Here is a 25266-nt window from a genome sequence, read left to right on the forward strand (position 1 = left end):
CAGCAGAGATATACCCCTCTGCTTCATGAGTGTCTGGGGCCTCAACTTGGAAGACTTGAATGGCTGTGGGCTGGCTTCCTCACAGCATGGCAGTCTTAGAGTGGCTAGACTTCTTTTAAGGCAGCTGGATTTCCCCAGTGCAAGTGTTCCAAGACACTCAGGAGGAAGCTGCAAAACTTCCTATGACCTAGACTCAAAAGTCTCAACACATCACTTCCATCATAGTCTACTGGTTAAACAAATCATTAAAGCCACCCCAGATTCAAGGAGTGAGGGGATTAGTCCCCACCTCCCCACATAAATAGTGTAAAAGAATTTGTAGCCATCTTTAATGCACCACACAGAAACAGAAAGTGTAGTGGACTCTGACAACAACAGTAAAGGAGAAAGAAAATATCAATACTTCCCGTCACAAGAAAAGATTTTGTTTTTTAAGGACAAGATAATTTGAGCATGTTTGAAGCCTAAGGAAAAAGAACCAGAGAAGGGCGTAGGTTAAAGAAGTAAGAAAAAGAATGTTTGCTGCAGCAAGGTTTGAGAGCTTTGGAGAGCAGCCATACTGCTGCTGTGTAGATGCGAGCCATTTCCTGGTAACCTCAAGGGTTGGTAAAGTCACATGAAACTTCACAGCCTGAGCTCAGTTTTGCTCTGGGGAGTGGTGGAATAGGCTGGTTCCACTTCTGGCCTGGAGGAGCAGTGCCTCCTGAGGCCAGGGCATGGCTCCATGTCAGCCTGTCCCATGGTAGGGCCATGTCTTCCATTTTCTTGTCTCATCCAGCACATCGCCATGTAGGAAACTGTGGCAAAACATAACCTGCAAACCAGAATGCCAGTGCTAGGGCCTAGGCTGAACAAGGGGTGTCACGTAGGAATAGGAGGGATGTGTGGGTGGAGAGCTGGCTGTTGTGCAGTTCAGCTTCAGCAGGCTTAAGGGAATGCAGAATGAGGAAGGTCAGGACCTGGTTATGAGGTACATCGTAGAATTTTAGAATTCTGTGCTCTGTGAAGAGAAGCTTCACAGGTACATGAGGGCCTTTCTTTGTTTCCCACGGACTGCAAGGTGCCCAAACTATGAGATAGCTGCCATGGGAATATTCATCCCACCACAAGGCTTATGTCAGACAATGTTCTGGTTATCTATTGTTGAGTAACAAACCTCTCTAAAACTTGGAGGCTTAAAACAGCAGCCAGTTTATAATTTCTCAGGATTTTGCATAAGGTATAGTAGGAAAGACTTCTCTCTGTTCTACATAATGTGGAACGGCTGAGATGGCTGGAACTATGGCTTCTTCCTTCAGTGATTTTGTCCCTCAGCTGGGATGGGTCCACCAGGTTCTTGTGTCTGGGATCTCAGTTCCTGGTGATAACTGGGTTCCTACTTTTCCTCCATGTGGTCTCTCTGCAGCAAGGTGGAAGAGCAGTTGCAGCTCAGGACTATCAAGAGCTCAAAATCAAGATTGCTAGGTTGTTCTTAAAGGCTCAGAACTGGAACCGGCACATCATCACGTGCCCCACATTCTTCTTCAGTTAAATCGAGTCACAGGTCTGTCCAGATTCCAGGGTCAGGGACCACACAAGGTTGTACTGCCAGGAGGCATGTTTCACTGGGGGGCACCAAAGTAACAAACTACCTGAGAAGGGCTCCAGGGGCAGAACTGTGTGTGAGGGGGGGAGGGGGGAATGCTCCAGTTCCTAATTTTATGCTGCCCTTTCTTCAGAGATGATTGGAGAGCAAATAGCGGGGAGCAAGGTAACCTCAAACTTCCTGTACAGGATTAAAGGTGTGTGGTCTGGTCTGCTACTTAATCAGCCTGTATCAAGGGAGGCCGCACTGTGTGTCTTCAGTTCTAGGCATTTATTGAGCATAGCCAATGCGCTAGGTTCTTAACACAGGTGTTACTTCGTTAACCCTATACTACAGAGGACAAAGCAGAAGCTCAAAGGCAGCACTGCTACAGTACCGCACTTAGCGTCACACCACGACGCTGACTCCTCCTAGGCCCTTTCTGCCCCGCAGCGAGAGTTGGGGTAAAGCGATGACCGGCGCCTGGGTCTTCGGGACCGCAGCGCTCAACTCTGCCGGCTTGGTTAGCAGAGGGACCGGATCCGAGGCAGCGAACGGGAAAAGGGTGCTTCAGGACCGCTACGCAGGGGCTGCCTCACCGGGCGAAGGAATAAAACTAGAGCAATAGAGCGCTTCGTTATGGAGGTCGGAAAGGCCTCGCCTAAGCCCAGGATCCGCGTTAGAGGTCTGCCTCTAGGGCCGCGTGCCCCGCCCACGCACGCATGCGCCGACCCCGCCTCCCGCGCAGCTTCGGCCCCGCCCTCAGGATTGACCGCCCGAGCCACCGTCCTCACAGCCCCGCCCCGCACGGCCAGGCGAAGGAGAGCCGGTTGTGTCCTGTGGTGTGCGCGCGCGCGCGCGCGCGCGGGTTTGTGTGTGTGTGTGTGTGTGTGTTTGTGTGTGTGTGTGTGTGTGTGTGTGTGTGTATGTATATGTGTTCGTGGGGCACCGTCTCAGCCCCGGGAAGATGGTGGCGGCGGCGGCGGCGACTGAGGCGAGGCTGAGGAGGACGGTGGCGACGCCAGCGCCCGAGAGCAGGAACAGCAGGCGGTGCCGGGACTGGGACGCGACCAGGGCTGGGAGGCCAGGGCTGGGGACCCGGCTGCGCCTCCCACGGCGGCGGCGGCGGCTGCTGCTGTTGCTGCTGCTCCCGCCGCTGCTGCTGCTTCCTTGGGCTGCTGAGGCCGCGGCGGCAGCGACGGCGGTGTCGGGCTCAGCCGCAGCAGAGGCCAAGGAATGCGACCGGCCCTGTGTCAACGGCGGCCGCTGCAATCCTGGCACTGGCCAGTGCGTCTGCCCCGCCGGCTGGGTGGGCGAGCAATGCCAGCACTGTGGTGGCCGCTTCAGGTGAGTGGTGTGGGGGGGGTGTCGGAGGGCAGGGCTCAGTCAGAGGCCGAGGCTTAAGGGCCGCTCGAGACGGCCTCAGGCCGGAGGCGGCTGCCCGACATAAAGTGGGGGGGATAGGGCCGCCCCATGGTGTTTGAGGACCATTTGCTTCCCGGGAGATCATCGTCTCTGGCCTGGGGTCTTCCTGTAAGAGAAGTTGAAAAGGTTCGAGGCAAGGGTGGGGGCACCCCAAAGGGGTTTGGGCGCGGCGGACTACATGGGACGAAAGCTTAGGATCCCGAAGAGTTTCAAAGCCAGTCTCTGAAACTGGGCCTCTTTCGGAAAAACGAGGCATAAAAGAAAAGGTGAGAGAGCCAGTCTTCCTTTAACACTTCTTTGGAACATCCCCTCGTTCTCTAGAGCCTGATGAGTTCCTGGACTGATTGGAGATGTGGGGTACTCCGAAGAAACAGGGCCCTGGGAGAGATTCGTTGTCTGGAGATAGAAGGGAAAAGGGTAGGATTGTGAGATAGTAGAGATAGAAGAACCATCGGTTATTGGCTAAAGGAAAGTGAAGAAACTAGCCTTTGGAAGCTCACTGGAGGAGGCGGATTGGAACAAGGTCTGTCATGGAGAGGGCATCGAAGGAGGTTCCTGTTTGCCCTGGTTTCTGGAGAATATGGAGTTCTGAGTTGGCCTGGTTCAGGGCAGTACCTCTTGGAGAGATCATTCATTAATTAATTAGTAGTTAACTATTATTTGCTTTAGTTGTGCAAGGATTTCTGGATAATACAAACAAATAGATTAGCCAGACTTTGGCCTAGTCCACAGAGGTTGGAATATAGCCAGAGAAAGATTTGTACATAGATAACCATAATCATAAGGGCTACAGAGTCATTCATGCTTTTGGCAGATATTTACCGAATTTTTTTGATGTCAGATATGGAAGAGTGGGGAAATATGAAGAACAAGACAGACAGGGTCCCTGCTCTCATAGATCTTACATTCTAGTGGGGAGAAGTAAATAAATAAAGAAAAGCACAAATAATTTTAGGTAATGGTAAATGCTGTCAAGAAAGTAAGTCAGGATGGCCTGATAGACAATTATAACCAGTTGGTAACTTTAGGAGAAAGCACTCATTTGAAGTGACATTTGATCTGAGACCTGAATGAGGTAAGGGAGAACCTGTGGGAATTCAGGGGCAGAGAGGGTGTGACTAGCTGAGGGGGTACAACGGATATTTTGAGGAGGAGGTGACGTTGGATTTGAGCACTTGACGATAGTAGGATTTGGAGGTGTGGCACTGGGAAAAAAATTTCAGATGGAACCAAGGATGCAAACAAAATTGTGGAGACCAGAAAGTAAAGTATTGCTAGTGCCAGGGTATATAGAAGAGAATTGCGAGAGAGAAGTTTGGAACTGTAGAATTATAGACTCACGTAATGTCAGATCTTCAAGGGAACACGGAGAACGTTGAAGAGCTGAGCTCTTTATCATTATGGAGAAAGCAAGTAATTTCAAGACTAGTGTACTGTAGGGCCAGCCTTGTACCTTTACTTAGGGTTCTGGGTAATGTGGTTCTAGTTTATGAACTTCATTAATCTATACAAACTTGTTGAGGGCTACTCTGGGTTGGGTTATGAGATTACAGTGGTTAATGAGACAGACACAGTCCTGCTCTTACGGAGCTTACATTCTAGCTTGGGAACAGTAATCAATTTCTTATGATTTTTCTTAAAGCTATGGAAGTGAAGAGGAGGGGGCAAACGGAGGACTTGATTTAGTTCGGAAAGGTAAGGTTAGTGGGCTTCCCTGGTGGCGCAGTGGTTGAGAGTCCGCCTGCCGATGCAGGGGACACGGGTTCGTGCCCCGGTTCGGGAAGATCCCACATGCCACGTTGTGGCTGTGCCCGTGAGCCATGGCCACTGAGCCTGCGTGTCCGGAGCCTGTTGCTCTGCAACGGGACAGGCCACAGCAATGAGAGGCCCACGTACCGCAAAAAACAAAACAAAACAAAAAAAACAAAAAAAAAAAGGTAAAGTTAGTGTCTGAATAAGTGGCTTTTGAGTTGAGATCTGAAGGGTGAAATGCCACCACCTACATGGGAGGTGGGGTGCTGAGGGTCCATTACGTACAGAGGCTTGGAGATGAGAGGGATCATGGCAGGATGGATAGAAAGCCAGGTGGCTAGAGCAGAGAGAGCAAAGGGGAGCAAGACTGGCGACATAGGCAGGAGCCAGGCCTTGTGGAGCCCTGTTGGTTGGGTTGAGAATTTTGACCTTTAGCCTGTGAGCAGTAGAATAGCATAGTTCATCTTGTTTTCATGATATTACAGGCTTTTAGATTGGCGCCAGAGCAGGAATGGCCTTTGAAGATGGGGCCAGAGCATTTTGAATTTGAGGAACTTCCACGATCAAGTGAATGGATGGTTGGGTCAGAGGAGAGTTCTTCAAGTTCTGAAAATCTGGGATGCCTTAGTAGACAGTGGGGGCTCACAGGGTGGGGAGGGATATATATAGCTAGATCAGTCTGTCTGTAATATTCAGAGAAGGTGGACTCACTTTGAGCATGAGAGATGGTGGGCAACTAGATTGGAACTGTTGACATGGGACAGGACAGCAGTAACGAGAACTTGAGATAAGCTGTGGGAATGGAGGCAGGGTTAGGTGCTCGGTGGTATTGTAGAGGTGAATGACAGATCTTTCTTTGAAACTGGCTTGCTCTTGGGAAGAGAGGGGGATGGTGAAGGAAAGAAAACTAGATCCTATCTTAGGTGATTGAGAGGACGGTGTTACCATTAACAGACACAGGGACAGAGGAGGAGCAGATTTGAGATGTTTAATTTTGCACATACTGAGATTGGAGTGTTTACAGGGTTTCTACCTTGTGGGACAGGTGTAAGTATTGGAGTCATCTGCATATAGAGAAAGCAGGTCCAAGTGTCCACATGGACAGTCCAGAGGATTGGAGAAAAGCTACTTGTTAGGGGGAACATCCAGTCCTGACACTGGTTGTCTCAAATGGCGTCATCTGTGAGTGAAGGGGCACCCCTGGTTGTTGTGGACACTCCACTTGAGCCAGTTCCAGCTGGTGTCAGTGCTCTTTCCTAGGCAAAGAGTTATAACCTTTATTCTGATAATTTCATTATATTTTGTGGGATTCTGGAATTTGCATTTTAAAAAAAGGAAAGTAAGGGACTTCCCTGGTGGTCCAGTGGTAAAGAATCCACCTTCCAATGCAGGGGATGCAGGTTCGATCCCTGGTCAGGGAACTAAGATTCCCCCATGCTGCAGGCAACTAAGCCCACACCACAACTACTGAGCTCACAAACCTCAACTAGAGAGCCCGCATGCCGCAAACTACAGAGCCCACGTGCTCTGGAACCTGCACACCACAACTAGAGTGAAGCCCGTGTGCCCAACAAAAGATCCCACATGCCTCAGCGAAGATCCTGCATGCTGCAACTAAGACCCGATGCAGCCAAAGATAAATAAATAAATAATAAATCTTAAAGAAAACAGAAGCAATATTTTTAAAAAGTGAAAGTAAGAGGAACTTACATTTCTAGGCTTAAAAAAAAACCCTTTCATTAAATTTTTACTTGTAGGATTTTTTAGGGGAAGAGTGAAATGTTGGTTTTCATTATGTGTTGGTATGTGTCTTGATTTAACTTACAAACCTCTTTGTTATTAAACTTCGAGATATTAGAATGAATACCTTTCTGGTTTGGGTCAGCATTAGGTTGGTGTGATTTTTAAGCCTTTTAGTTCCATAAATCCTGTGTTACAATTGCTGTTATAAGGTCCTTTTCATTAATAAGAGGGTTAGATTTCACTTAAGTTATCATACTGAGTCCATACTACATGCCACGGACCGGATCAGGCATCTTCATGTATATTGTGCCATTTAATCTTCAGGACAACTCTGAGGGTGTTGTTTACAATTTGGATTATTGTGTGGTTATAGTTAGAAAATCACTTAATTTTTTTTCCAAATGTAAGATACTATAGAAATGATTAATTACAGAGGATAAAGTTAATGGTGTCAATCTTTGGTGGATGATTTCTAAAGCAATGCCACTTCCATTCATTTTTATGTGATTCAGTAATCATGTTTTTCTACTTGTGATATCACCATCGAAACTTTTGTTTGGAGGATAAATATATCCCATTAAGTTAGAAAATAAAGATGTTTTAAGCTCATTTATGAAATTAATATGCATTTAATTCTTTTAAGTTCCTGTATACAACTTCTGGGGGGTTAGAATACAATAACCTGCTGAATTAGAGCCTTATAGTTGCCCATGATATTAATACTGTCTATAGAAGAAGAAGAAAGGCATTTATTGAGCATCTGTTTTGTGCACAGCACATTGCAGTAATAGTAGTAGTAATAGTTGCAGCAGTAGCTGCTTCCATTTTTCTAGCATTTCTCCATTTTTTCCAGGTGTTGTGTCAAGGGCCTTTTAGAAATTATTCTTTTTAATCCTTAGAGTGAAGTTATTCCCATTTCACAGTTGGGTAAACCGAAGCTTGGAGATAGAGAGTAACTTGCCCAAGGTTACACAACATGTGAAAAATTGAGATTTGAACTCAGGCCGTGTCTAATTCCCAAACATATGCTTTCCATTATACCATTTGGCCTCTCATTTTTTCTGAGTCTAGTCATCCTTTATGGACATTATCTGGAAGGGCTGACATAATCCCAACACTCTGAGAAACAAAGGAGGGAAAATAGGTTTGTTACAGTAGGAAAGCTAGCATAAAAAAAAAATCTTAATTTACTTGAATCTGTCTGGCTACTGGCCTGAGGACATAAATTTGTTTTTCTAACTAGTGAAGTGAAAATTCTGGAAAATAAAATTTGATAAAAGAAGGTAAAATAAATACTTATTTTGCTTACAGTAATTGCTAAGAAGTATTAACCTGAAGCCCTAAATTTATGTTCATTAATCAAATTTAGACTTGTCTGTTTTTCCCAGTAGAATATAAACTCCATGAGGCAGGAATTTTTATCTGTTTTGCTCACTGTTATATTCCCAGAGCCTAGAGCAGTGGCTGAGACATAGTGCTCAATAACTATTGTTGAATGAAGGAATGAAGTTCTGCTATATATTCTTTATGACTTAAAAAAAAGTCTTCTGTACCTATATGACTGCCGTATTTGTCTTTTGTCTTTTTATTTCTCCTGAATTTCATTGTCTTGTCTTCCACTGTTTGCTGGGCATCTTTATTGGGATGTTGTGCTGTCCATCTCATACTAAGCCACATCGAAGACCAAACTTCTTATCCTCATTGAAAAAAATAGTGTTTTCCTTTGTACTTCCTTATTTCAGTAGCAAATTCTACTTTAGATAACCAAAGGTCAAAACTTAGGAGTAATCTTTTGCTCTTTCTGTTTATTCTCCCTTCTCTGAAGTCTTAGAAATGTGTTCCTTTCCATTCTTCCTGCTGCCATCCTAGTGCACCTGGCCCTTCACCTTATTGCTGACCTGCCTCTGTTGCACCCTGGCTCTCTTGCACCTCCAGAATACTTTCTACCCTGTGTCATATAATCCCCTGAGAACATGTATCATTGTCTTGCTCAGAAACCTTCCTAACATACAGAGGGACCTAGGGCCAGATCATTAAACTCCATACCAAGGAGTTTGGGCCTTATCCTCTTGTTTTGTTTTTGTATTTTATTTTGTTTTATTTTATTATTTTATTTATTTTGGCTGTGCTGCACGGCTTGCAGGATCTTAATTCCCTGACCAGGGTTCGAACCCATGCCCTGGAAGCACAGAGTCCTAACCACTGGACCACCAGGGAATTCCCTGTTTTTGTTTTTTGATTGAAATACAATTTATGTACAATATTATGTTAGTTTCAGGTGTACTACATAGTGATCTAACATTTGCATACATTATGAAATGATCACCATGATAAGTTTAGTAACTATCTGTTCCCATACAAAATTACTGTAGTATTATTGACCATATTCCTTATGCTGTATATTACATCCCTGTGGCTTATTTATTTTATAATTGGCTGTTTGTAACTCTTAATCCCCTTCACCTATTTTACCCCTACCTGGGCCTTATCCTCTTTGATAACATGGTCTAAATTACTGACTTTTTAATACCGAATCTCCCAATGTTCCAATCATGTTGGGCACATGATCCAAACCCTGTTACCGCAGGCAGTAGTTTTAACTTGTTTCTTTGATACCGCATAACTGGGATTGCCAATTTCCGGCTCAGGATCAGGCTGTTCTCACTGCACTGTACTTTACCTCTTTTTAATCTAGTTTCACATTCAGAGGCTAATTAATTGTCACTTTGTAAATTGTATTGGATACAGTTTCTATCAAAGTTCTTTTAGTGACAGATGCCCAACTCAGACAAGCTTAAGAGAAAAAGATGGGAGAGATTTATTGGTTTATGTGACAGAAAAGTCCAGGGGATATTGTTGGCTTCATATGTGGGTAGATCCAGGTGACCAGTTGGTCTCTCTCCTTCTCTCTTTACTGGCCTCACTTTCAGGCAGGGTCTCTTCATGTGATGTCTCCAGGAGCTAAATCAAACTGGAAAAGAGGTAACTTTTCCTTAGGAGCGTGTAACAGATAAGGAAGGGTGAGAGTCTCGCTGGTTGGTCCCTTGTCCTTTACTGAATCAGTCACTGTGGCTAGTGTCCTGGGAATGTTCTGACTGATCAGACCTGAGTTGAGTACCTCTCTGGAGCTGGGGGATGAGGGTCCAACTTCATAGATGGAAGGACTGAGAAAGGGGAAGGAAAACGGAAAACACACTTACTGTCACCAGAAAGTGGGGCCAGTACCGGGCAGGTGAGGACAGTGACATTGCTGCCTATTCTTAGAACCTGCTGTTTGGTGAATACTCAGTAAGTGTTGATGATGAAAATTGGGAATGGTCTGGAAAATATCATATCATGTAATGAGATGCTGGTCCCCCAGTTTATCAGAAATTCACTCTATGAGGGACCCACTATGTGGAATGTTGAGGTTACTGCAGTGAAGACTGTTCTGTGTTGAGATAAAGTGTATTGATAATAGAGACAAGTCATTGAATGGCAGTTATTCATCCCTTGATATGTGACAGGGAAAAAAGAGAGGATAATGGGAAGAATCAACAAAATATGTGCTTATGTTGTGTGAATTTATGTTATTTTGGGTGGACACTTTATATAAAATACATAACAGATCTTTCAAGCTTTTGGCTGATTCCTGGAAGAGTTTACTTAGATGAAAAGGTAAAATTATGTTTATTGAGTAAAAAGAAAAATTTAGCATGAATGTCTTAATATAATTGCCTAATAAGTTTGAAAGCAGGTATCTGACATTTAAACTTTACCTCTGTGAAAGGTTCCCAAGATAGGCAAATGCATTTTATTTACTACAGTATAGAAGACAGATAAATATATAGGAAAAAAGCAGAGTGTGTTTATGATCAAAACAGTTTTTACAAATTGTGATTAACTTATTTAATAAATTTGTAGGTTATCTTTATCTTGAGAATTAAATATAGAAGTAGGTACCTGTTAGCGTGGTTGAACAGAAATCATACTGGTTTTTCTCTTTAAATACAATCTTGTTTCTAAAACTGAAATGAAACTGTGGTTGTACTTTCCCTAATGATTGTATCTAGAAATTCATCAGCCACTAACCTATTATGAAACTTGTTTCTCATTTATACTCTTTACTATTTTCTGTGATTTCCCAAATGCATGGTGGCAAAAGTGACTCTTATTCATATATTATATACTAATCTAATCCTTCGTTTTGTTGCTTTCTTCCTTGCATTTTTCCTTTTCTCCCTATACTTTCAAACTGGCCCTTTATTGTTAGCCTGACTTTTTCTAATTTTTCCTCCTTAGGGTGAATTTCTTTTATTTACCTTGCTTTTTTCTTTCTCCTCTTATTGATGTCATATCCCTTTAACTGCTTTTCTTTTAACACATGAGACCCTGGTTCGATTTCATCCTTTCAGTTTTTAATTCTTTAAGTTTTCTGTTTTTTCAAGTACATTTTGAGTGAACCTTAATTCAGGCTATTTATTTACATGTTTACTTATCTAGAATTCTCTTTCACTTATAGAAGTTAATTTTAGTTATGGCTGAATTGCCTCTTTATTTTTTTAGAATTTGACATTAACGGTGTACAGTTATTAAGTTGAATGAATTTTCCAATTAATTCTTCTTGGTACTTTTTGCATTCTAATTAAGAATTTTCTAATTTGTTTATTAATAAGCCTACAAGCATTAGAGGCTGAAATTGTGTCAGGTGCTGTTAAGAGACACAAAAGTAACCTCTTGACCAGTGTTTCCTATATTTTTTGATTCACAAATCCTTTCACAAAAATGTATAATCTTGTGGACTATCTTAATTACACATTAAGAAAATGTATCCTATTTTTGATAAGGTGATATTAAATAGTAAAAAGTAATTTCCTGTTAAACATTATAACATACATTTTGAATACAATTTGTAATGATATTCACAATATAAAAAGAAAAATTTCTTTTCCCTCTTTAACATGTGGGCACATGTTTAATGTATTTTAAATTAATTAAGGAGAAGCATTATTTATACACAAATAAAAAGTGACATTTCGTTTGGGGATTGAATATATATTAAAATAGAGATTGTATTTCGCTCTGCTTTATACTATAGAAATAGACAACTTTCCTGTCCTCATGTTTGTTATTCATGCATTTGTGCTTTAAAAATTATTTCTTAGAATTTTTTTGTGTTTTGTTTTTAAATGATAAAATGATAGTGGTTTTCAGCTGTTTGTAAGCATTCCTTTGCAAATAGCATACTACCTGTGTGGATGGTTTTTCAAAATTGAACGAAAAGGCCAAACTGGCTGTAATTGTCACTTAATTTTCCCCTTTCACATTGGTTTTTGAAATACTGGAGACATCTTGCACGGTTACACAAGGATTTTTCGCTTCTCTCCCATATCTCTTCCCTCTTGCGTCTCCCTCCCTCCCACCCTCCCTATCATACGCCTCTAGGTGGTCACAAAGCACCAAGCTGATCTCCCTGTGCTATGCAGCTGCTTCCCACTGGCTATCTATTTTACGTTTGGTAGTGTATATATGTCCATGCCACTCAATCACTTTGTCACAGCTTACTCTTCCCCCTCCCCATATCCTCAGGTCCATTCTCTACTAGGTCTGTGTCTTTTATTTCTGTCTTAACCCTAGGTTCTTCATGACATTTTTTTTTCTTAGATTCCATATATATGTGTTAGCATACAGTATTTGTCTTTCTCTTTCTGACTTACTTCACTCTGTATGACAGACTCTAGGTCCATCCACCTCACTACGAATAACTCAATTTCATTTCCTTTTATGGCTGAGTAATATTCCATTGTGTATATGTGCCACATCTTCTTTATCCATTCATCTGATGATGGACACTTAGGTGGTTTCCTTGTCCTGGCTATTGTAAATAGAGCTGCAATGAACATTTTGGTACATGACTCTTTCTGAATTATGGTTTTCTCAGGGTATATGCCCAGTAGTGGGATTGCTGGGTCATATGGTAGTTCTATTTGTAGTTTTTTAAGGAAACTCCATAGTGTTCTCCATAGTGGCTGTACCAATTCACATTCCCACCAGCAGTGCAAGAGTATTCCCTTTTCTCCACACCCTCTCCAGAATTTATTGTTTCTAGATTTTTTGATGATGGCCATTCTGACCGGTGAGAGATGAGATCTCATTGTAGTTTTGATTTGCATTTCCCTAATGATTAATGATGTTGAGCATTCTTTCATGTGTTTGTTGGCAGTCTGTATATCTTCTTTGGAGAAATGTCTATTTAGGTCTTCTGCCCATTTTTGGATTGGGTTGTTTGTTTTTTTGTTATTGAGCTGCATGAGCTGCCTGTAAATTTTAGAGATTAATCCTTTGTCAGTTGATTCATTTGCAAATATTTTCTCCCATTCTGAGGGCTGTCTTTTGGTCTTGTTTATGGTTTCCTTTGCTGTGCAAAAGCTTTGAAGTTTCATTAGGTCCCATTTGTTTATTTTTGTTTTTATCTCCATTACTCTAGGAGATGGGTCAAGAAGGATCTTGCTGTGATTTATGTCATAGAGTGTTCTGCCTATGTTTTCCTCTAAGAGTTTGATAGTTTCTGGCCTTACATTTAGGTCTTTAATCCATTTTGAGCTTATTTTTGTGTATGGTGTTAGGGAGTGATCTAATCTCATACTTTTACATGTACCTGTCCAGTTTTCCCAGCACCACTTATTGAAGAGGCTGTCCTTTCTCCACTGTACGTTCCTGCCACCTTTATCAAAGATAAGGTGACCATATGTGCATGGGTTTATCTCTGGGCTTTCTATCCTATTCCATTGATCTATCTTTCTGTTTTTGTGCCAGTACCATACTGTCTTGATTACTGTAGCTTTGTAGTATAGTCTGAAGTCAGGCAGCCTGATTCCTCCAGCTCCATTTTTTGTTCTCAAGATTGCTTTGGCTATTCGGGGTCTTTTGTGTTTCCATACAAATTGTGAAATTTTTTGTTCTAGTTCTGTGAAAAATGCCAGTGGTAGTTTGATAGGGATTGCATTGAATCTATAGATTGCTTTGGGAAGTAGAGTCATTTTCACAATGTTGATTCTTCCAATCCAAGAACATGGTATATCTCTCCATCTGTTTGTATCATCTTTAATTTCTTTCATCAGTGTCTTATAATTTTCTGCATACAGGTCTTTTGTCTCCTTAGGTAGGTTTATTCCTAGATATTTTATTCTTTTTGTTGCAATGGTAAATGGGAGTGTTTTCTTGATTTCACTTTCAGATTTTTCATCATTAGTATATAGGAATGCCAGAGATTTCTGTGCATTAATTTTGTATCCTGCTACTTTACCAAATTCATTGATTAGCTCTAGTAGTTTTCTGGTAGCATCTTTAGGATTCTCTATGTATAGTATCATGTCATCTGCAAACAGTGACAGCTTTACTTCTTCTTTTCCGATTTGGATTCCTTTTATTTCCTTTTCTTCTCTGATTGCTGTGGCTAAAACTTCCAAAACTATGTTGAATAAGAGTGGTGAGAGTGGGCAACCTTGTCTTGTTCCTGACCTTAGTGGAAATGCTTTCAGTTTTTCGCCATTGAGGATGATGTTGGCTGTGGGCTTGTCATATACGGCCTTTATTATATTGAGGAAAGTTCCCTCTACACCTACTTTCTGCAGGGTTTTTATCATAAATGGGTGTTGAATTTTGTCAAAAGCTTTCTCTGCATCTATTGAGATGATCATATGGTTTTTCTCCTTCAGTTTGTTAATATGGTGTATCACGTTGATTGATTTGCGTACATTGAAGAATGCTTGCATTCCTGGAATAAACCCCACTTGATCATGGTATATGATCCTTTTAATGTGCTGTTGGATTCTGTTTGTTAGTATTTTGTTGAGGGTTTTGGCATCTATGTTCATCAGTGATATTGGCCTGTAGTTTTCTGTCTTTGTGACTTCCTTGTCTGGTTTTGGTATCAGGGTGATGGTGGCCTCGTAGAATGAGTTTGGGAGTGTTCCTCCCTCTGCTATATTTTGGAAGAGTTTGAGAAGGATAGGTGTTAGCTCTTCTCTAAATGTTTGATAGAATTCGCCTGTGAAACCATCTGGTCCTGGGCTTTTGTTTGTTGGAAGATTTGTTTCTTGTTTTTTTTTTTTTTTTTGTGGTACACAGGCCTCTCGCTGCTGTGGCCTCTCCCATTGCGGAGCACAGGCTCCGGAAGCGCAGGCTCAGTGGTCATAGCTCACGGGCCCAGCCACAACGCGGCATGTGGGATCTTCCCAGACCAGGGCATGAACCCGTGTCCCCTGCATCAGCAGGCAGACTCTCAACCACTGCGCCACTAGGGTAGCCCTGTTGGAAGATTTTTAATCACTGTTTCAATTACAGTGCTTGTGATTGGTCTGTTCATATTTTCTATTTCTTACTGATTCAGTCTTGTCAGGTTGTACATTTCTAAGAATTTGTCCATTTCTTCCAGGTTGTCCATTTTATTGGCATAGAGTTGCTTGTAGTAATCTCTCATGATATTTTTGTATTTCTGCAATGTCATTTGTTACTTCTTCTTTTTCATTTCTAATTCTATTGATTTGAGTCCTCTCCCTGTTTTTCTTGCTGAGTCTGGCTAATGGTTTATCAATTTTGTTTATCTTCTCAAAGAACCAGCTTTTAGTTTTATTGATCTTTGCTATCATTTCCTTCATTTCTTTTTCATTTATTTCTGATCTGATCTTTATGATTTCTTTCCTTCTGCTAACTTTGGGGTTTTTTTGTTCTTCTTTCTCTAATTGCTTTAGGTGCAAGGTTAGGTTGTTTGTTCTAGATGTTTCCTGTTTCTTAAGGTAGGATTGTATTGTTACAGACTTCCCTCTTAGAACTGCTTTTGCTGCATCCCATAGGTTTTGGGTCATCATGTCTCCATTGTCATTTGTTTCTAGGTATTTTTTTATTTCCTCTTTGATTTCTTCAGTGATAACTTCTTTATTAAGTAGTGTATTGTTTAGCCTCCATGTGTTTGTAATTTTTACAGATCTTTTCCTGTAATTGATATCTAGTCTCATAGCGTTGTAGTCGGAAAAGATACTTGATACAATTTCAATTTTCTTAAATTTACCAAGGCTTGATTTGTGACCCAGGATATGATCTATCCTGGAGAATGTTCCATGAGCACTTGAGAAAAATGTGTATTCTGTTGTTTTTGGATGGAGTGTCCTATAAATATCAATTAAGTCCATCTTGTTTAATGTATCATTTAAAGCTTGTGTTTCCTTATTTATTTTCATTTTGGATGATCTGTCCATTGGTGAAAGTGGGGTGTTAAAGTCCCCTACTATGAATGTGTTACTGTCGATTTCCCCTTTTATGGCTGCTAGTTTTTGCCTTATGTATTGAGGTGCTCCTATGTTGGGTGCATAAATATTTACAATTGTTATATCTTCTTCTTGGATCGATCCCTTAATCATTATGTAGTGTCCTTCTTTGTCTCTTCTGATAGTCCTTATTTTAAAGTCTATTTTGTCTGATATGAGAATTGCTACTCCAGCTTTCTTTTGGTTTCCATTTGCATGGAATATCTTTTTCCATCCCCTTACTTTCAGTCTGTATGTGTCTCTAGGTCTGAAGTGGGTCTCTTGTAGACAGCATATATATGGGTCTTGTTTTTGTATCCATTCAGCCAATCTGTGTCTTTTGGTGGGAGCATTTAGTCCATTTACATTTAAGGTAATTATCGATATGTATGTTCCTATTCCCATTTTCTAAATTGTTTTGGGTTCGTTATTATAGGACTTTTCCTTCTCTTGTGTTTTTGTCTAGAGCAGTTCCTTTAGCATTTGTTGTAAAGCTGGTTTGGTGGTGCTGAACTCTCTCAGCTTTTGCTTGTCTGTAAAGGTTTTAATTTCTCCATCAAATCTGAATGAGATCCTTGCTGGGTAGAGTAATCTTGGTTGCAGGTTTTTCTCCTTCATCACTTTCAGTATGTCCTGCCACTCCCTTCTGGCTTGTAGAGTTTCTGCTGAGAGATCAGCTGTTAACCTTATGGGGATTCCCTTGTGTGTTATTTGTTGTTTTTCCCTTGCTGCTTTTAATATGCTTTCTTTGTATTTAGTTTTTGACAGTTTGATTAATATGTGTCTTGGCGTATTTCTCCTTGAATTTATCCTGTATGGGACTCTCTGTGCTTCCTGGACTTGATTAACTATTTCCTTTCCCATATTAGGGAAGTTTTCAACTATAATCTCTTCAAATATTTTCTCAGTCCCTTTCTTTTTCTCTTCTTCTTCTGGAACCCCTATAATTCGAATGTTGGTGCGTTTAATGTTGTCCCAGAGGTCTCTGAGACTGTCCTCAGTTCTTTTCATTCTTTTTTCTTTATTCTGCTCTGAAGTAGTTATTTCCACTATTTAATCTTCCAGGTCACTTATCTGTTCTTCTGCCTCAGTTATTCTGCTACTGATCCCTTCTAGAGTATTTTAAATTTCATTTATTGAGTTGTTCATTGCTTCTTTCATCTTTAGTTCTTCTAGGTCCTTGTTAAATGTTTCTTGAATTTATTCTGTTTCCAAGATTTTGGATTATCTTTACTATCATTATTCTGCATTCTTTTTCAGGTTGACTGCCTATTTCCTCTTCATTTGTTAGGTCTGGTGGGTTTTTATCTTGCTCCTTCATCTGCTGTGTGTTTTTCTGTCTTCTCATTTTGCTTATCATACTGTGTTTGGGGTCTCCTTTTTGCAGGCTGCAGGTTCGTAGTTCCCGTTGTTTTTGGTGTCTGTCCCCAGTGGCTAAGGTTGGTTCAGTGGGTTGTGTAGGCTTCCTGGTGGAGGGGACTAGTGCTTGTGTTCTGGTGGATGAGGCTGGATCTTGTCTTTCTGGTGGGCAGGTCCACGTCTGGTGGTGTGTTTTGGGGTGTCTGTGGCCTTATTATGATTTTAGGCAGCCTCTCTGCTAATGGGTGGTGTTGTGTTTCTGTCTTGCTAGTTGTTTGGCATAGGGTGCCCAGCACTGTAGCTTGCTGGTCGTTGAGTGAAGCTGGGTGTTGGTGTTGAGATGGAGATCTCTGGGAGATTTTCACCGTGTGATAGTACGTGGAACTGGGAAGTCTCTTGTGGACCAGTGTCCTGAAGTCGGCTCTCCCACCTCAGAGGCACAGCACTGACTCCTGGCTGCAGCATCAAGGGCCTTTCATCCACACGGCTCAGAATAAAAGGGAGAAAAAGTAGAAAGAAAGAAAGAAAGAGGACGAAAGAAAATAAAGTGTGATAAAATAAAATAAAGTTGTTAAAATAAAAAATAATTATTAAGCAAAAAATTTTTTAAAAAGTAAAAAAAAAGGACGGATAGAACCCTAGGACAAATGGTGAAAGCAAAGCTATACAGACAAAATCTCACACAGAAGCATACACATTCCTACTGACAAAAAGAGGAAAAGGGGAAAAAATAATAAATCTTGCTCAAAGTCCATCTCCTCAATTTGGGATGATTCGTTGTTTATTCAGGTATTCCACAGATGCAGGTACATCAAATTGATTGTGGAGCTTTAATCCGCTGCTTCTGAGGCGGCTGGGAGGGATTTCCCTTTCTCTTCTTTGTTCTCACATCTCCCGGGGCTCAGTTTTGGATTTGGCCCCACCTTTGCGTGTCGGTTGCTGGAGGGCATCTGTTCTTCGCTCAGACAGGACGGGGTTAAAGGAGCCGCTGATTCAGGGGCTCTGGCTCACTCAGGCCGGAGGGAGGGAGGGGTACGGAGTGCGGGGCGAAGCCTGCGGCGGCAGAGACCAGCATAACGTTGCACCATCTTGAGGCGTGCCGTGCGTTCTTCTGGGCAAGTTGTCCCTGGATCCTGGGACCCTGGCAGTGGCGGGCGCCGCAGGCTCCCGGGAGGGGCGGTGTGGATAGTGACCTGTGCTCGCACACAGACTTCTTGGTGGCGGCAGCAGCAGCCTTAGCGTCACATGCCCGTCTCTGGGGTCCGCGCTGTTAGCCGCGGCTCGCGCCTGTCTCTGGAGGTCCTTTAAGCAGCGCTCTTAATCCCCTCTCCTCACGCACCAGGAAACAAAGAGGGAAGAAAAAGTCTCTTGCCTCTTCAACAGGTCTAGACTTTTCCCTGGACTCCCTCCTGGCTAGCCATGGTGCACTAACCCCCTGCAGGCTGTGTTCCCGCTGCCAATCCCAGTCCTCTCCCTTTGCTCCGACTGAAGCCCGAGCCTCAGCTCCCAGCCCCCGCCCGCCCCAGCCGGTGAGCAGACAAGCCTCTCGGGCTGGTGAGTGCTGGTCGCACCGATCCTCTGTGCAGGAATCTCTTCGCTTTGCCCTCCGCACCCCTTTTGCTGCGCTCTCCTCCTCTGCTTCGAAGCTTCCCCCCTCCGCCACCCGCAGTCTCTGCCCGCGAAGGGGCTTCCTAGTGTGTGGAAACCTCTCCTCCTTCACAGCTCCCTCCCACTGGTGCAGGTCCTGTCCCTATTCTTTTGTCTCTGTTTATTCTTTTTTCTTTTGCCCTACCCAGGTACGTAGGGAGTTTCTTGCCTTTTGGGAGGTCTGAGGTCTTCTGCCAGCGTTCAGTAGGTGTTCTGTAGGAATTGTTCCACGTGTAGATGTATTTCTGATGTATCTGTGGGGAGGAAGGTGATCTCCTCGTCTTACCCTTCCGCTATCTTCCTGGATTTCCCCTATACAAGGATTTTAATCAGAAGGTTTAGCGAGATGATATTGAGGCGAATTTGCAGAATTAGATTCATTTCATGCCCTTCCCATGTATTTAAATATCATGTCTTATGCGTCTCTTTTAATAGATACCATTACTGTCTTTTAATTGGAACATCATTTGGACTACTGGTTGAGAAACACTGACCGACCCTGACCAAGTAACTGGTTGCTTTGGTGCATGTATTTGGTGCTGGTTCAGTCTCTGAGCTAACTTTAACTTCCTTTTAAAATGAACTATTTTAAGCTTGTGGAAGAGATACAAAGAATAATAAAATGAACATCTGTGTACTTGCAACCTAGCTCTTCTAAATTCCTTCATGTTAATATTACTACATAATAATATAAGTTGTGTAATATAAAATATTACAGATATCACCAAGGTTCCTATATTACTCCTTCCTAATTCTGTTTACCTTAACTCTCCCCAGAGGTAACTAGTGTGATGAAGTTGATGTTTAATATTTCTCTTGCATGTTTCTATTTCACTAGAGATACACACACACACACACACACACACAAACACACACGCACACAATGTCTTGTTTCCAAAAACAAGATCATGTTTTCAAACTTTATAAAAAGTAATCATTCTGTAATATGTTTTTTCCCCACTCCTAAACCTATTTTTTTATGCTTTTGAGATGTTTGTGTTGATAAATGTAGTGCTAGTTGATTTCATAGCTATATTCATTACAGAATTCCAATTTATTTACCTAGTTTTCTGCTGCTGGGCATTTAGATTTTTCCAGCTTGTGCTGTTATGAACAGTGCTACAATTAACATTTTTACGTATCTCTTTGTGTACCTGTGTATGATTTTTCTCTAGGGCTTTGATCTTCAAACTTTTGAAGTACCTCCAAAATATTTAAAAATTCTATTTACTTCCTTGAATACTTTTAGGTTAACATGCAGTTGACATATACCATTTTAAAAAAATGTCTTTATGTAGTTGCAAAGAATGTCATTTCTGGTGTATTATAAATAAAGTTACTGAAAAAACCCATTATATTACTTTACAAAATTTACTGGGTACCTGCAAATTTTATAGCAGTTTGTTAACCATTCTCACTCTTTTTTGTTTTTTTAAACATCTTTATTGGAGTAAAATTACTTTACAATGGTGTGTTAGTTTCTGCTTTATAACAAAGTGAGTCAGTTATACATATACATATGTTCCCATATCTCTTCCCTCTTCGAGCTCCCTCATTCTCACTCTTTTTAAAAATACGTATTTAGGGTCTTCTTTGACAGTCAGTTTTTGCAGTGTCCCTTTTTTTTTTTTTTTGCCTAAATTATTATTTCCATTCTAATTCCTCTGTACAGTTTTTCCCCCCTGGGTTATGAATTCTGTCCACTGATCTAAATGTCAGATAACATAAAACTCACCATTTTAAAGTGTACAGTTACGTGATTTTTAGTGTATTCATAAAGTTGTGCAACCATCATCACTATCTAATTCCACAATATTTTCATTATGCCAAACAGAAACCCTGTACCTGTTAGCAGTCACTCCCCATTCCTCCTTCCTCCCAGTGCCTGACAACCACAGTCTACTTTCTGCTTATGGATTTTCTATCCTAGGCATTTGTGGTCAGTTGTGACTGACTTCTTTTACTTAGTGTAATGTTTTCAAGATTCATCCATGTTGTATCATATATCAGTACTTCATTCCTTTTTATGGCTGAATAGTATTCCATAGTATACATATACCACATCTTATTTATCCATCCATTAGTTGATGGACATTTGGGTTGCTTCCACCCTTTGCCTATTATGAATAATGCTGCTGTGAACATTCATGTACAAATTTTTGAGTGGACATATGGGTATGTCTCTTGGGTGTTTGCCTAGGAGTGGAATTGATGGGTCCATGGTAACTCAATGTTTACTTTTTGAAGAAGTGCCTAACTTTTTCACAGCAACTGTACCAGTTTACATTCCTACCAGCAGTGTATGAGAGTTGCATTTTCTCCACGTTCTCATCAATACTTATTTTCTGAGGTTTTATTTGTTCATTTATTTATTTATTTTCTGGGTACAGTGTACTTTATTGATGGTACATGACAAGGTAGGGCTCCCTAAGCCCCTCCTCCTCCCCTTCCTCAGGGGGTCTGGGATGGAAACCGCGTGGAGGTCGGGAGATTCTCAAGTGTGTTGGAGGACAGAGTTGGGGCAAGGACTCCCCAGCAGCGGAGGACCTCTCTCTTTCTCTCGTGCTCCTGCTGGGGCTGGTGGTCCAGGGACTCTTACTCCTTGCAGGCCATGTGGACCATGAGGTCCACCACCCTGTTGCTGTAGCCAAATTCATTGTCGTACCAGGAAATGAGCTTGACAAAGTGGTCGTTGAGGGCGATGCCAGCCCCAGCATCAAAGGTAGAAGAGTGGGTGTTACTGTTGAAGTCACAGGAGACAACGTGGTCCTCACTGTAGCCCAGGATGCCCTTGAGGGGGCCGTCCACCACTTGCTTCACCACCTTCTTGTTGTCCTCGTATTTGGCAGGTTTCTCAAGGCGGCAGGTCAGATCCACGACGGACACGTTGGGGGTGGGGACGTGGAAAGCCATGCCAGTGAGCTTCCCATTCAGCTCAGGGATGACCTTGCCCACAGCCTTTCCAGTGCCAGTAGAAGCAGGAATTATGTTCTGGGCAGCCCCTCGGCCATCACGCCACAGCTTCCCAGAGGAGCCATCCATGGTCTTCTGGGTGGCAGTGATGGCATGGACCATCGTCATGAGTCCCTCCACGATGCTGAATTGGTCACGGATGACACTGGCCAGGGGGGCCAAGCAGTTGGTGGTGCAGGAGGCATTGCTGACAATCTTGAGGTGGTTGTCATACTTCTCATGGTTCATGCCCATGACAAACATGGGGGCATCGGCAGAAGGGGCAGAGATGATGACCCTCTTGGCTCCACCCTTCAAGTGAGCCCTGGCCTTCTCCATGGTGGTGAAGATGCCAGTGGACTCTACCACATACTCATCACCAGCATCACCCCATTTGATGTTGGCAGGATCTTGCTCCTGGAAGATGGTGATGGCCTTTCCATTGATGACAAGCTTCCCGTTCTCAGCTTTGACTGTGCCATGGAACTTGCCATGGGTGGAATCATACTGGAACATGTAGACCATGTAGTGAAGGTCAATGAAGGGGTAATTGATGGCGACAGTGTCCACTTTGCCAGAGTTAAAAGCAGCCCTGGTGACCAGGCGCCCAATACGGCCAAATCCATTCACTCCGACCTTCACCATCTTGTCTCCAGGACGCAGCTGGCACTGCACACAAGACACGGCTGTCTGTCGAACGGGGAGGAGCAGAGAGCTTTTCATTCATTTATTTTTTAAAAAAATATTTATTTGGTTGCATTGGTCTTAGTTGCAGCACGCGGGATCTTTGTTGCAGCATGTGGAATCTTCCGTTGCAGAGTGAGGACTCTTCGTTGCAGTGCGCGGCGTCTCTCTAGTTGTGGCGTGGGGACTTCTCTCTGGTTGTGGTGCGCAGGCTCGGTAGTTGCGTCACGTGGGCTCTCTAGTTGTGCGCGCATGCTTAGTTGCCCAACGGCATGTGGGATCTTAGTTTCCCAACCAGGGATCAAACCTGTGTCCCCTGCATTGGAAGGTAGATTCTTAACCACTGGACTACCAGGGAAGTCCCATTCATTTATTGTTATAAAATTATTTATATAAATAAATGAATGAATGGCTATCCTAGTAAGTACAAGCTGGTATCTCATTATGGCTTTGATTTGTATTCCCCTAATAACTATTGGTTTTTAGTATCTTTTTATGGGCCTATGTGGCCATTTGTATATCTCCTTTGGAAAAATGTCTACTCCAATCGTTTGACCATTTTAAAAATTATTTGTCTTTTTATTGTTGAGTTGTAAGAGTTCTTTATATGTTCTGGATATTAGACCCTTGTCAGATATATGATTTGCAAATAATTTCCTCATTTTGTTGGTTGTTTTTCACAAGAACAACCTTGATAATGCTTTTTACATACAAAAGTTTAATATTTTGATGAAGTCTAATTTTTCTTTTCTTTTTTTTTTTTTTTTTATTTGCTTGTGCTTTAAGTCTTTCTTATCTAGGAAACCATTTCCTAATCCAAGGTCATGAAGATTTACATCTGTGTTTTCTTTTTAAGAGTTTTATAGGGTTAGCTTTTACATTTTGGTCTTTGATCCATTTTGAATTAATTTTTGTACATGCTGTGTGAGGTGGTGGTTCCACTTCATTTTTTTGCATGTGGATATCCAGTCGTTCCAGCACCATTTATTGAAGAGACTATTTTTCCCCCATTGAATGGTCCTGGTACCCATGTCAGAAATCAGTTAACTCTAGATGAATGGGTTTGTTTCTAGACTCTCAGTTATGTTCCATTGACCTATATGTTTGTTGTTATGTCAGTACCAGACCATCCTGATTAGTTTGTAATAAGTAGTTTTGTAATAAGTTTTAAAATCCTCATATATAGTTTTAAAAAAGTTTTATTTTGAGATAATCGTCGATCCATATACAGTTCTAAGAAATGATAGATTTCTTACATCTGTCACCCATTTCTCTTAATAGTAACATCTTGCATAACCATAGTACAAGAGCACAACCAGAATATTGGCATTGATACAGTCCATCAACCTTATTCAGATTTCACCAGTTTTACGTGCACTAATTTGTGTGTGTACGTGTATTTCCCCCATAGAAGTTTATTCTAATATAGTTCTATGCTTGAAGGTAGTTTGAGTATCCTATCTTTTCTGTAATAAGGATTTGTAAATAAATGATTTTTTTTCAGCTTTCTATGACCATGAGACCTTACATGCTGAAGATTTTCTTCTGAATTAACTAATTATTACAGTTATTTGTAGTATACAGCTGAGCAAACGACACAAATCTAATACACATATTTTGAAAAAACTTTTAAACATTTTTTATTGGAAAAGCATCTCTTGTTGAGATGGATAGTACTTTTAAAAATCTGTGATGAGGGACTTCCTTGGTGGCGCAGTGGTTGAGAATCTGCCTGCCAATGCAGGGACACGGGTTCGAGCCCTGGTCTGCGAGGATCGTACATGCTGCAGAGCAACTAAGCCCGTGCACCACAACTACTGAGCCTGTGTGCCTAGAGCCTGTGCTCCACAAGAAGAGAAGCCACCACAATGAGAGGCCTGCACACTGCAACGAGGAGTAGCCCCGGCTCGCCGCAACTGGAGAAAGCCCTCATGCAGCAATGAAGACCCAACACGGCCAAAAAAAAAAAAATCTGTGATGAAATAATTTACTGTTAGAATGAGACAGAGTTTAGTGTAAATATTAATCCCTTTTCCCCCTTTGGTAAGTATAAAACTAATAAACTTGTTAACATAAATAAGTTTTTTTTATTATTTTTAAAAATATTTATTCATTTATTTTTTGGCTGCATTGGGTCTTAGTTGCAGCACGCGGGATATTTCATTAGTTGTGGCACACAGGCTTAGTTTCCCTGTGGCATGTGGGATCTTAGTTCCCTGACCAGGGATCGAACCTGTGTCCCCTGCATTGCAAGACAGATTCTTAACCACTGGACCACGAGGGAAGTCCCAAATAAGTATCTTTAAATGGAAGAAACTTTGTTGTGGCAGGGTCTCTCAAGTATTTGAACTCCTTTTAAATTATATGCCAAAAGTCAAATGATAGTCTTTCATCGAAAATTCGTTTTAAGTATGTACCAGGCAACAGCTGAGTTATATCTGCCTTCAGTTTTGTTGTAAGCAAAAAATTGGAAACCACCTGACTTTCAAAAGGATTTGTTACCTAGTCATTAGGAGTAAAATTGCTGGGTCAGAGCACTTCAATTTTAGATATTACTAAATTGTTCTTAAAAGGGATTGGTCTAGATTTTACTCCCATGTTTGGGTTCATTTTACTCGTTCATGTTTGGGTATTCTAGTTTTTTTTCATTCCAATCTGATGGGTGTGAAATTGTATATGGTGGTTTTATTTTACATTCTCTTGATTACTAGTAAGAGTGACTATCTTTCAATATATTTAAAGGCCATATTTCGTTTATGTTCATTTGAATTGCTTTTTCTTGCCTTTTGCCCATTTGTCATTTGGGTTGATTTTTAAATTAGATTATAGGAGTTCTTCATATATTCTATATATTAA

General features: G+C 41.7%; 1 protein-coding gene and 1 pseudogene across 2 annotated transcripts in view; one reads left to right on the plus strand and one right to left on the minus strand.

Moving 5' to 3' along the window:
* The first annotated feature begins 2486 nt into the window (after positions 1 to 2486).
* The window catches only part of ATRN (attractin), a 174272-nt gene continuing 151492 nt past the window's right edge, over positions 2487 to 25266 (plus strand). The window contains exon 1 of the mRNA XM_007465407.1: positions 2487 to 2911. Within this exon, the coding sequence (XP_007465469.1) occupies positions 2532 to 2911 (380 nt within the window). The 5' untranslated portion in view covers positions 2487 to 2531. The remainder of the gene's footprint in view (positions 2912 to 25266) is intronic.
* On the minus strand, positions 21156 to 22436 carry LOC103078790 (glyceraldehyde-3-phosphate dehydrogenase pseudogene; annotated as a pseudogene). The gene has a single exon (XR_014368678.1). The product of XR_014368678.1 is annotated as a glyceraldehyde-3-phosphate dehydrogenase pseudogene (transcript).

The sequence above is a fragment of the Lipotes vexillifer genome, unplaced genomic scaffold (genome assembly GCF_000442215.2).
Source record: "Lipotes vexillifer unplaced genomic scaffold, Lipotes_vexillifer_v1.1 scaffold875, whole genome shotgun sequence".
Taxonomy (NCBI): domain Eukaryota; kingdom Metazoa; phylum Chordata; class Mammalia; order Artiodactyla; family Lipotidae; genus Lipotes; species Lipotes vexillifer.